The sequence below is a fragment of the Hippoglossus stenolepis genome, chromosome 24, assembly GCF_022539355.2.
Source record: "Hippoglossus stenolepis isolate QCI-W04-F060 chromosome 24, HSTE1.2, whole genome shotgun sequence".
Taxonomy (NCBI): Eukaryota; Metazoa; Chordata; class Actinopteri; order Pleuronectiformes; family Pleuronectidae; genus Hippoglossus; species Hippoglossus stenolepis.
Genome location: NC_061506.1, coordinates 134,635 through 147,672, shown reverse-complemented (window position 1 = coordinate 147,672; position 13,038 = coordinate 134,635). Strand labels below are relative to the sequence as shown.

The 13,038-nt window shown below is 42.8% G+C and overlaps 2 protein-coding genes across 6 annotated transcripts in view; one reads left to right on the top strand and one right to left on the bottom strand.

Moving 5' to 3' along the window:
• The window catches only part of LOC118103500 (putative claudin-24), a 1,633-nt gene extending 1,479 nt beyond the window's left edge, over positions 1-154 (top strand). The window contains exon 1 of the mRNA XM_035150517.2: positions 1-154. This exon is cut by the window's left edge and continues 1,479 nt beyond it. The gene's annotated coding sequence lies outside the window, so the exon portion shown is untranslated.
• A 1,970-nt stretch (positions 155-2,124) lies between these two features.
• Positions 2,125-10,700, bottom strand: cdk15 (cyclin-dependent kinase 15). Of its 5 annotated transcripts, none has more exons than XM_035150122.2 (13): positions 10,535-10,700; positions 7,328-7,456; positions 6,025-6,119; positions 5,746-5,825; positions 5,455-5,549; positions 5,280-5,342; positions 4,863-4,986; positions 4,563-4,683; positions 4,390-4,483; positions 4,238-4,325; positions 3,899-3,947; positions 3,445-3,587; positions 2,125-2,685 (listed from the first exon to the last, which is right to left on the bottom strand). In XM_035150122.2, exons 1-13 carry the CDS (start codon positions 10,694-10,696, stop codon positions 2,573-2,575), a joined length of 1,356 nt encoding a protein of 451 aa, XP_035006013.2. In that variant the 5' UTR covers positions 10,697-10,700; the 3' UTR covers positions 2,125-2,572. The 5 variants fall into 5 exon arrangements, with proteins under 5 accessions (XP_035006013.2, XP_035006015.2, XP_035006014.2 ...); XM_035150124.2 differs by having other exon boundaries at positions 4,238-4,301; XM_035150123.2 differs by having other exon boundaries at positions 5,280-5,339.
• Between the last annotated feature and the right edge of the window lie 2,338 nt (positions 10,701-13,038).

The window sequence follows — 13,038 nt, the reverse complement described above, 5'->3', positions numbered from 1 at the left end:
AAGAACAGGAAGTGATGTAAGTTCCTGTTCAATTAGAATGATCGCAATGACAAAAATCAGTTTGATTGGTTGATTGATTGATAAGAAATGATGTCAGCAGATGATTGTAAAGAAGAAAAACTCGTAAATAAGAATAAAATTATACTGATGTTGATCTTTTGTGAATCATCTTTTATTCTGGAAGTTCTCAAGAGCTGGAGAACATCAGTCTGCATCATGTAACGCCACGGCAACCAAAGTAATTAGTTTACACAGTTACACACAGTTAACATGTTTTTCTCTAATAATGCTTCTTGTTAACGAGGGTTTTCTTTGTCACGGTCGCACAGTTCAGGTCATATTTGTGTTTTTCATGTCATTTTGAATTGGAATTTTTAACCCTAACAATTCTGACCAATCACAGCCCGTTTCTCCTGGTGTCCCACGTGAGGTTTGTGTTTGTCCCTGAGTTTCGACTCTCAGGTGTCTGGTTTCTGTAACTGGTTAAAACTGTTACGGTTGTGATTCCGCAGGTGCGGTCCTCACAGAGATGTAGAAACACTCAGACAAACACTCGCTCTCAGATGGCGAACATGAAAGCGGCGGCGCTGCGGGACCTCACGGCACAACGCCTTCTCTTTAATTGCCCTTTTCCTCTGAGGACAATGGAGCCGTGATTTGGGAGAAGTTGGTTTGGGCAGCAAGTAAACGGAGCAGCGTCTTGTGGTCACGGACAGGAAGTGCACCCCTCACCCTCACATTGTTTCACCGCAGCTCTCATCAAGAAGCCAAACAGGGAAACGCTGCCACGCTCATCGCCGTGCCAACGCAGACAAACCCTCCCATCTGAACACATCAGGTTCCTTGAGGACAACATGGCGCCAATCTGATGGAAACTGAGGACGTGATGAGTCCATGTCTCCTCAGGGTGGCGCTGTCACTGAATCACGTGTGATCACAAAGACTCACCTGCTGTCACTGACTGTTATTGGACATTTGGTGCTGAAGTGCATGCTGGGAGTCGTAATCGTCTTCATCTTGTATCTATGCTATTTCCTGATTATTTCTGCAAAGTTCAGTCGTTAGATTCTTATCACGGAAAATAGACGGAGAAAGAAACATAAGATCCATTCGTCAGGTGACTTTGATACTTTCTGAAACTGTGTCGTCTACAGAACAACAGACAGAGAGTAAACAGTGTCGAGAAGAAACGTGATTAGAAAAGCAGGAAAGAATCAGACGAAATAATCGACTTGTTTAAACCTGAGCTCACTGATCACATCAATAATCCCTGATTGATTAGTATCACAGACTCTGAGTACTAAAGTTATATGTTTGTTAGAGTACTGCAGGATTACAGTAATCTGGGGACTAAAGTAATCTGAGTATCTGTTGACAGGGTGTCCTCACAGATACAGTAAGAAGAGTGTGTGTGTGACGCTGGTGATCAGCATCCGTCAGAACAAAAGATCAGTTTAGACAACAGGAAGAGTGTGTGTGTGTGTGTGTGTGTGTGTGTGTGATACACAGTGTACGTGTGTGTGTGTGTGTGTGTGTGTGTGATACACAGTGTACGTGTGTGTGTGTGTGTACGTGTGTGTGTGTGTGTGTGTGTGTGTGTGAGATACAGTGTACGTGTGCGTGTGTGTGTGTGTCTGTGTGTGTGTGTGTGATACACAGTGTACGTGTGTGTCTGTGTGTGTGATACACAGTGTGTGTGTGCGTGTGTGCGCGCACACGTACACTGTGTGTGTCTGCATTGTATTGGACGTTGCTTTGAATAAAAGCGTCAGCTAAACAACATGTAATGTAATACATACACACACACACACATATATATGTATATAAACATCACAAACTGTCCCAGCAGCTTGTTACCATGACGACACTGACGGACCAGAATAAAAAGGAATGTGTTCACTATTACACATCAAGTAACTTAGTACATTTACTTCTAGTGGAGTACTACAAGTACTAGGTTACATTTGATCTGCAGCTGTAGAGCTGCAACTATTAATCAGTAAATGAAGTTTAAATTTAATTAGACAAAAATTAAAATATTTTCTTTCACCATGAAACAGTTTAGCCACAATAATCAGATTCGTTTGTGTAGAAAAACTTTCAATAAAGTTGTAAAATTCAAACTTAATGAAAACATGAATTTAATCTTCACATTTAAAGAAACATTTAAATAAACCAACGACACATTTTTAAATCGTAATGAATCTGCTGCTGACACATGCTAACAGGTGCCAGGGGAGTAAACCGCACTTAGCTTCATGCTAACAGTAACAAAACAGAGCTAACAAAAGAAGAAACGTCTTGTGTTTATACTTCCTGTTCGCACACTGTCCGTCACTAAAAATGACGGACGAAGTTTCTGAATCTGCAGGAAAATAAGAAACTATTCGTTCAGAGGATGCGTCTCAAACATTGTCACTATTAAACATTGTGCATTTATTTTGAAGGAAAGTTTGACGTTATGTTTCTCGACTTTTACTAAATGTATTTTACGTTGAAATCTTTATCAATTAAAAGGTGAAGCTTTGTTTTCCTGTCGTCTTCTCAGGCTAACGATGGTTGGAGCGTTTAATCACCAGCGCATGGCGGCGGGCAGCAGGGACGGTTTGACTCGTCGCCCGGGATTAAAAATGTCTCGGACCTCCGTCTCCAGACGAACACCTGGAACCTTGAAGATCGACACCACTGAAAAACACAGAAGAAGAAGAGTGTCGTCTCTGGGTTTGTTAGTCATGCCAACTATGCTAACATTAGCTAATCTGCTGATGAAGCTAAACACACCTGTGACCAGGTGAGTCACAACAGCTACAGAAATTTTAGCACGTGTCAACAAAAATTCATGTTACCATCATAGTATGTTAGCATATGTTCAGCTTTGTTAGCATGTAATTCTGTCTCTGAGGTGCATGATGGGAGGAGGTAGCGTTGTGTTAGCATGTTGTTATGTTAGCATGTACTTACTGTCTCTGAGGTGCATGATGGGAGGAGGTAGCGTTGTGCTAGCATGTTGTTATGTTAGCATGTACTTACTGTCTCTGAGGTGCATGATGGGAGGAGGTAGCGTTGTGTTAGCATGTTGTTATGTTAGCATGTACTTACTGTCTCTGAGGTGCATGATGTGAGGAGGTAGCGTTGTGCTAGCATGTTGTTATGTTAGCATGTACTTACTGTCTCTGAGGTGCATGATGTGAGGAGGTAGCGTTGTGCTAGCATGTTGTTATGTTAGCATGTACTTACTGTCTCTGAGGTGCATGATGTGAGGAGGTAGCGTTGTGCTAGCATGTTGTTATGTTAGCATGTACTTACTGTCTCTGAGGTGCATGATGTGAGGAGGTAGCGTTGTGCTAGCATGTTGTTATGTTAGCATGTACTTACTGTCTCTGAGGTGCATGATGTGAGGAGGTAGCGTTGTGCTAGCATGTTGTTATGTTAGCATGTACTTACTGTCTCTGAGGTGCATGATGTGAGGAGGTAGCGTGTTGAAGTACGTGTGCTGCAGAGACTCCTGGGCAGAGATCCGATCTGTAGGAACCCTCTTCATCATGCTCTGGACCAGGTCCTCGGTCTTATATGGCAACTGGTTCAACCTGATCCAGATCAACACAGACTAACTACTGAGCCCTTTAGCATTAGGCTCTGTTAGCATCTATGTGGCATTTAAAAATATGATCATACATGTAGCATGTCTTACATCTGTTACTATGTAACGTGTACGTTGGTGTTCAATCACACGTTAGTCCATGCTAACAGTTTTTTACACACTGGACCGCTCCATGGTGACAAACTCTCTTATGAAATTAGAAAATGCTAAAACCATAGCTCAATAAGTAAGCTAGGCTTTATGCTAACATTATGCTAACACTTATCTATACATTTAGCTGAGTCACTGTTAGCTCACCTTTTCCAAACAGTCCTGAACTGTTTGGGTTCCGACTGATGAAACCACTCTGAAGATGGAAAACGAGAATGTGGCATTAGCAAACATGCTAAATGACCTAGCTACAGAATATAGCCCAACATGGTCAAAGTTTCAGAACAACAGTTCCCATGATGCTTTGAGAGTGTCCCAATAGGAAAACAGGAGGAGCTGAGAAAACTTTGGTCTTTAGTAGAATTAAAGTTTCAGTACACGGAAAGGCACAAGTATCCAGACGTGGAAAAACTACATGTGATTATAAGGTTGAAGAAAAGAATCTTATGATTGGCTGTTGGGACACAGTGGGCGGAGTTTACTCACCTGGTTTATAATTAGGTAGCAGACTGACTCCAGGCCAGGAATCCTCCGAGGGAACACCAAGCACCTGGAGACAAATATAACACAAATACTACTGATCTGTTTAGTATCCGTAGTAGTTATTAGTGGTTAGTCGTGGTTAGTTCTGTAGATACCGTCCAGATCTTCTGTAGCTGTTCGAACACATCAGTGACTCCTGGGAATGCCGGCGCCCCCTGCAGCATCTCGATGAAGATACACCCAGCCCCCCTGATTCAAAGAGGAAAGCTTTATTGATCCACGTCGATGTTGACGACAGTTTGAAACTTTGATCACCTGCAGGACTCACCACATGTCGAGTGCCGTGGAGTAATCTGTGGATCCCAGCAGTACGTCGGGGGGGCGGTACCACAGAGTCACCACCTCAGACGAGAACGTGTGACTGGGGATGGACTTAGACCGAGCCAGACCTGCCAGAACCAGAACCAGAGTCAGGACCAATAAGTATGTAAGTAAAAGTTTTATGTTAGCGTCAAAAGAAATATTATTCTTAACGCAAAAAAATATTTGATGTTGTTGGTGTGCAGGACTAAGAGTCGTGGGAGGAGCCCCGGGTGGAGCCCCTGAGCTCCGGGAATTGGCTCCTCACCGAAGTCGGCTAGCTTGAGTTCTCCGAGGTAACTGATGAGCAGGTTCTGAGGCTTCAGGTCTCGGTGGAGGATCCTGCGACTGTGGATGTAACAGAGACCTCGCAGCAGCTGGAACATGAAGATCTGCACAGACATGTTTATATAGTCAAATAGCGCCACCTGCTGCCACCTCAGAGAACTGCAGATAATTCATTCTCATTAGACTGAGCTCAGTTCTAAACATGTTGCAGTAACTTGAAGACCATAAAGTGTCTAACATCAGTTCGTTTTTTAAACAGCCTCACCTGCTGGTGGCAGAGAGTACTGCAGACAGTTTGATTCTTTGACTTTAATCTGGTTAGTGTTTATTCTTACTATAAAATCTAAAATGATTCACTTTGAGTTAAAATATATTTGTTGTTTGGCTCAGATCGTACTCGGACGTTATGAGAGTGAAGACCTCCAGGATGTTGGTTCATGTACTGAGCCAGGTCCGTCTGCTGTGAGAAGAGAAGAAGAAGAAGAAGAGTCGTCCATCATCACCAGGAACATATCTTTGTTTTCCTGAAGATCATGTGACTGGACTGAAAGCTCCGAGTGTTAAAGTCTCACCACGTATTCAAAGACAAATGTCAGCGACTCTCTGGTGTGGATGATGTCATGAAGGAGGACGACGTTAGCGTGTTTCAGACCTTTGAGAAGAGACGCTGCGCACACACACACACACACACACACACACACACACACGCGCACACGCACACACACACACACACACACACAGCACACACACACACACGCGCACGCACACACACGCACACGCACACACGTACACACACACACACACACACACATTAATGAGAGTTTTTAGGATGACTCAGATAATATAATGATCTGATTGGTGACCTTCTCTGATGGCGGTAAATGGGACGCCCTCCTCCGTCTTCATACGAATGACCTTCAGCGCCACCAGCTGGCCGTTAATCCTCCACAGGAGAAGAAACATAAGTTTATTTATTTAACGCATCATGTGATGTTTCATGTACAATCTTCATTTGAACAGCAGCTGGTAAATCCTGGTTAATAGACAAACTACGCCCCCTGCTGTGTAAATGTAATCTGCAGTGAGGCAGAGGATGATGGGTAATTTACGTCACATTATTTCAAGTTTCTGTTGATGCTCACCTGCTGATGCCTTTATAAACTGAGGCGTACGCTCCCTCGCCAAGTTTCTCCAGACTCAGGTACGACTGAGCTGCTCCGAACTGAAGACCTGGTCTCTGAACATGTCACACGTCAAACAACATGTCCCACGTCAAACAACATGTCACCACGTCAAACAACATGTCACACGTCAAACAACATGTCCCACGTCAAACAACATGTCCCGTCCACAACATGTCCCACGTCAAACAACATGTCCCACGCAAACAACATGTCCCACGTCAAACAACATGTCCCACGTCAAACAACATGTCACACGTCATACAACATGTCCCACGTCAAACAACATGTCCCACGTCAAACAACATGTCCCACGTCAAACAACATGTCACACGTCAAACAACATGTCCCACGTCAAACAACATGTCCCACGTCAAACAACATGTCCCACGTCAAACAACATGTCCCACGTCAAACAACATGTCACACGTCAAACAACATGTCACACGTCAAACAACATGTCACACGTCAAACAACATGTCACACGTCAAACAACATGTCCCACGTCAAACAACATGTCCCACGTCAAACAACATGTCCCACGTCAAACAACATGTCCCACGTCAAACAACATGTCCCACGTCATACAACATGTCCCACGTCAAACAACATGTCCCACGTCAAACAACATGTCCCACTCAAACAACATGTCCCATCAAACAACATGTCCCATCATACAACATGTCCCACGTCAAACAACATGTCCCACGCCAAACAACATGTCCCACGTCAAACAACATGTCCCACGCCAAACAACATGTCCCACGCAAACAACATGTCACCGTCATACAACATGTCCCACGTCAACAACATGTCCCATCCAAACAACATGTCCCATCAAACAACATGTCACACGTCAAACAACATGTCACACGTCATACAACATGTCCCACGTCAAACAACATGTCCCACGTCAAACAACATGTCACACGTCAAACAACATGTCCCACGTCAAACAACATGTCACACGTCAAACAACATGTCACACGTCAAACAACATGTCCCACGTCAAACAACATGTCCCACGTCAAACAACATGTCCCACGTCAAACAACATGTCACACGTCTCACATGTCACATCATAAAGAACGACATCTCGTCATGTGTCACATGTAATATTTTGTGTGTGATGTCACTGTTTGTCTTATAATGTATCATGACATCACATTATATATATGTGATGTCATGTTTAATATGTCACAGGTCTAACACAATGTGACGTGTGTATTAACGTGTAGTTAGACGACAGGTGACATGATCTGACCCAGCTGACGGCGTCCTCGCCGCTGGCTCCTCCCAGCGGGTCACTGTTGCTGCGTCCTCTCTGAACACGGAGCCGTCGTGTCTGAAGCGTGTGGAACCAATGAGACGAGTCGGACTGGACCACGCCCACCTGAGGTCACACACACCAACAGGAAGTGACACCTGGAAACTTTAATGACTTAAATCTGAAACACATTTTATTCCGTAACACCAACTTTAAATATCACAGTTATATTTCATGAATTATTTTTTATTGCATTTCTTTAAATTATTTGTTTATCTAATGGAATTTCCTAATTATTTACGAAATTACAATATTTATATTTTTAATTATTAGAATTGAAATCATTAAATCAATAACTTTTTATTCAGATTATTTTGTTTTAAATATAAATCAATAGAAAGTTTATGACTCGATAAATATTTGAACATACAAATGATAAATATCAAAAATGTAATATTTGTTTTTGGTTATTACATGTAATAAAATTACGTATAAATCAAATTTATATTTATCCAATATAAACATATATAATTTATGATACACTGTAAAAAATCAACTACAGTGACACAGTGATAACACGAAGGTTCAAAATATTTCAACTGAAATCACAGGGTGTACACTGTAAAAAAATAAAGAAATATATATATCAGGATGTTAAATCAGGAGATGTCACATGAGCCTCAGAGGTTCTTCTTCCTGTTTCACTATGAACATCAGTGACACATTAGTGACACGTTAGTGAAAGGTTAGTGAAAGGTTAGTGACACGTTAGTGAAAGGTTAGTGACACGTTAGTGACATGTCAGTGAAAGGTTAGTGACACGTTAGTGAAAGGTTAGTGACACGTTAGTGACATGTCAGTGAAAGGTTAGTGACACGTTAGTGAAAGGTTAGTGACACGTTAGTGAAAGGTTAGTGACACGTTAGTGACACGTTAGTGAAAGGTTAGTGACACGTTAGTGACACGTCAGTGAAAGGTTAGTGACACGTTAGTGAAAGGTTAATGACACGTTAGTGACATGTCAGTGAAAGGTTAGTGACACATCAGTGAAAGGTTAGTGAAAGGTTAGTGACACGTGAGTGACACGTTAGTGACACGTTAGTGAAAGGTTAGTGACACGTTAGTGACATGTCAGTGAAAGGTGAGTGAAAGGTTAGTGAAAGGTTAGTGACACGTTAGTGACATGTCAGTGAAAGGTTAGTGAAGGTTAGTGAAAGGTTAGTGACACGTTAGTGACACGTTAGTGAAAGGTTAGTGACACGTGAGTGACACGTTAGTGACACGTTAGTGAAAGGTTAGTGACACGTTAGTGACATGTCAGTGAAAGGTTAGTGAAAGGTTAGTGACACGTTAGTGAAAGGTTAATGACACGTTAGTGACATGTCAGTGAAAGGTTAGTGACACATTAGTGAAAGGTTAGTGACATGTTAGTGAAACGTTAGTGACACGTTAGTGAAAGGTTAGTGACACGTTAGTGACATGTTAGTGAAAGGTTAGTGACACATTGGTAAAGGTTAGTGACACGTTAGTGAAAGGTTAGTGACACGTTAGTGACACGTTAGTGAAAGGTTAGTGACACGTTAGTGACACGTTAGTGAAAGGTTAGTGACACGTTAGTGAAAGGTTAGTGACACGTTAGTGACATGTCAGTGAAAGGTTAGTGACACATCAGTGAAAGGTTAGTGAAAGGTTAGTGACACGTGGTGACACGTTAGTGACACGTTAGTGAAAGGTTAGTGACACGTTAGTGACATGTCAGTGAAAGGTGAGTGAAAGGTTAGTGAAAGGTTAGTGACACGTTAGTGACATGTCAGTGAAAGGTTAGTGAAGGTTAGTGAAAGGTTAGTGACACGTTAGTGACACGTTAGTGAAAGGTTAGTGACACGTGGTGACACGTTAGTGACACGTTAGTGAAAGGTTAGTGACACGTTAGTGACATGTCAGTGAAAGGTTAGTGAAGGTTGGACACGTTAGTGAAAGGTTAGTGACACGTTAGTGACACGTCAGTGGAAAGGTTAGTGACACGATAGTGAAAGGTTAGTGAAAGGTTAGTGACACGTGAGTGACACATTAGTGACACGTTAGTGAAAGGTTAGTGACACGTTAGTGACACGTTAGTGACACGTTAGTGAAAGGTTAGTGACACGATAGTGAAGAGGTTAGTGAAAGGTTAGTGACACGTTAGTGACACGTTAGTGACAGATAGTGACATGTCGGTGACACGTGAGTGACACGTTAGTGACACGTTAGTGAAAGGTTAGTGACACGTTAGTGAAAGGTTAGTGAAAGGTTAGTGACACGTTAGTGACATGTTAGTGAAAGGTTAGTGACACGTGAGTGACACGTTAGTGAAAGGTTAGTGACACGTTAGTGAAAGGTTAGTGACACGTTAGTGAAAGGTTAGTGACGCGTTAGTGACACGTTAGTGAAAGGTTAATGACACGTTAGTGACACATTAGTGACATGTTAGTGAAAGGTTAGTGACACGTTAGTGACACGTTAGTGACACGATAGTGAAAGGTTAGCGACACGTCAGTGAAAGGTTAGTGACACGTCAGTGAAAGGTTAGTGACAGCGTTAGTGACACGTTAGTGACACGATAGTGAAAGGTTAGTGACACGTTAGTGACACGTTAGTGCGAAAGGTTAGTGACGTTAGTGAAACGTTAGTGAGGCGTTAGTGACACGTTAGTGAAAGGTTAGTGACGCGTTAGTGACACGTTAGTGAAAGGTTATTGACACGTTAGTGAAAGGTTAGCGACATCAGTGAAAGGTTAGTGACACGTTAGTGACACGTCAGTGAAAGGTTAGTGACACATTAGTGACGCGTTAGTGACACGTTAGTGACACGATAGTGAAAGGTTAGTGACACGTTAGTGACACGTTAGTGACACGTTAGTGAAAGGTTAGTGACACGTTAGTGAAGGTTAGTGACACGTTAGTGACATGTTAGTGACACGTTAGTGAAAGGTTAGTGACGCGTTAGTGACACGTTAGTGAAAGGTTATTGACACGTTAGTGAAAGGTTAGCGACACGTCAGTGAAAGGTTAGTGACATGTTAGTGACACGTTAGTGAAAGTTAGTGACACGTTAGTGAAACGTTAGTGAAAGGTTAGTGACACGTTAGTGAAAGGTTAGTGACACGTTAGTGACATGTTAGTGAAAGGTTAGTGAGTAACTCAAGTGTTCTGTCTGGTTTGGTACCTCAGCAGGTTGAAGTGACGTTGAACTCGTGCTCTTCCTGAATCTGATTTCCTCCATCTTGACCTCCTCCTCCTCTTCATCCCTCCTCTGTTTCACCTCCTCATCCTCCTTTTCCTCGTCACCACAGCAGCACCTCCTCACCCAGTGACATACGTCCTCCATCTGGTGTTTCTCTCTCTCTACTATCCACTCCTCTTCCTCCTCCTCTCTTTCTCTCTCTCTCTCTCTCTGTCTCATGACTCACATGGTTTCGGGACGAGCAAACACAGTCTCATGACCCCCCCCCCCTCAGTTCATAACAACAATATCTATTCAACAGTGTCTGTGTGTGTGTGTGTGTGTGTGTGTGTGTGTGTGTGTGTGTGTGTGTGTGTGTGTGTGTGTGTGTGTGTGTGTGTGTGTGTGTGTGTGTCTGTGTGTGTGTGTGTGTGTGTGTGTGTGTGTGTGTGTGTGTCTGTGTGTGTGTGTGTGTGTGTCTGTGTGTGTGTGTGTGTGTGTGTGTGTGTGTGTGTGTGTGTGTGTGTGTGTGTCTGTGTGTGTGTGTGTGTGTGTGTGTGTGTGTGTGTGTGTGTGTGTGTGTGTGTCTGTGTGTGTGTGTGTGTCTGTCTGTGTGTCTGTGTGTGTGTGTGTGTGTTGTGTGTGTGTGTGTCTGTGTGTGTGTGTGTGTCTGTGTGTGTGTGTGTGTGTGTGTCTGTGTGTGTGTGTGTGTGTGTGTGTGTGTGTGTGTCTGTGTGTGTGTGTGTGTGTCTGTGTGTGTTTGTGTGTGTGTGTGCTGTGTGGTGTGTGTGTGTGTGTGGTGTGTGTGTGTGTGTCTGTGGTGTGTGTGTGTTGTGTGTGTGTGTGTGTGTGTGTGTGTGTGTGTGTGTGTGTGTCTGTGTGTGTGTGTGTGTGTGTGTGTGTGTGTGTGTGTGTGTGTGTGTGTCTGTGTGTGTGTGTGTCTGTGTGGTCCACAACTCTGATTAACTGTTAATAGTCAGAAACCTGAGCTCAGTTTTACAAACTAAAGACATGGGAATGAGATACACTGTAAAAAATAATCAGAGCGTTTGGTCCACTGTAAAAGACGATGCACTGTAAAAAGTTAACAGATGATAAAGTAAACAAATCTGGAGAGGGTACACTGTAAAAAATGAAACCCAAAGTCAGATTCTCCCCAGAGCGTCGACACAGCGGCTGAGGTCAGATCAGCTGTTATTGATCCATCACCAGATTGGTCAACAGATTCCTTAGAGGACATAAACTCATCAACATGTAACAGTCAGGCTCTTCACTGACTCACATGTTTATCACGTTAAGAGCTGAACTGATTCGTGACCTCTGACCTCTGCTCTCGTGACAACAGACGTCTGTCTAGAGCTGGCTTCACTGAGACTGACTCTTTCACAGTAAAAGCGATGAACTGTATCTTACAGCTAACTGTTAGCCAAGTGATGTAATGTTTGTTTGTTTTTCTCAGCAGGAATAAACTGCAGCTTCTGAACAAACTTGATGGTGAGAAACCTTTCTTCTTCTTCTCATGTTAACACGTTGTTATTTAAACACACACTTTATGTCTCTTCACATCTTATTGTAAAATAAGACTTTAATAAGTTTGTGAATTAAACGTCTCGTTGTTGGCGTCTCATTAAATCCGACTCATCTTTGATCCTCGTCTCTGTTGTGTCCAAGTCGAGTGAAAGTCGACGCAGCTCTCAGATCAGGTTTTCACGCTTCCTGCTGAGCGACACTTCTCTGACCTTCGCACTCTGTTGTTGGTCACAGAGCGGGTAGACGCCCCCAGGGGGCGACCTCCGATCGGGCCATCAGGTTCCTGAGCAGACTGCCGAGGCCCAGGAGTAACATCTGGGACGGCAGCAGGCCACTACATGTTCGCCATTTTGTAGTTCTGTCCGAATGTGTAGTGAAGTTTTTTATACCCTATGTAGTGCACTCATTGTTTCCCATAATGCATCGACCTGTCGTATGAATGTAAATACGAGCAGAGCAACGCAAACTGAGACAAACACGTTTATTTCTACTTTCAAAGATGATCAACATGTTTTTAACTCAAAGTATTAATACTTTGAGTTATGGTATAATTAACAGTATTAGTATCATTATTAGTACGTACAATCAGTATGAGTATTAGTAGTATCAGCACAGTACATATGAACATGGTGTTGTTTGTGTTTTAAATTCTTTGTTCCCAGTCTTCAGGTTGTTGATCAGAGGCAGAAGCTGATTGGTTGATGTGACGTCACTCAGGTAGAGTGAGAGCACCTGGTGATGCAGGTGAAGCTGCTGAGCTGCTGCACAAACTGTGAGTTCACTTCATTTATATTTTTATATATTTATCTATATTTATCTGTTTGTTTGTGGGTCTTCCAGAAGCTGTGTTTCTTTATTTTTTTCATGTGCTGGTTCATTTGTTTTCTGAATCAGGAACCAAACCTTGTGTGAAAAACTCGTCTTCCTCCTCTCTCCGAGTTCAAAGATCATCTTCATCATCTTCATAAAAACCTGTT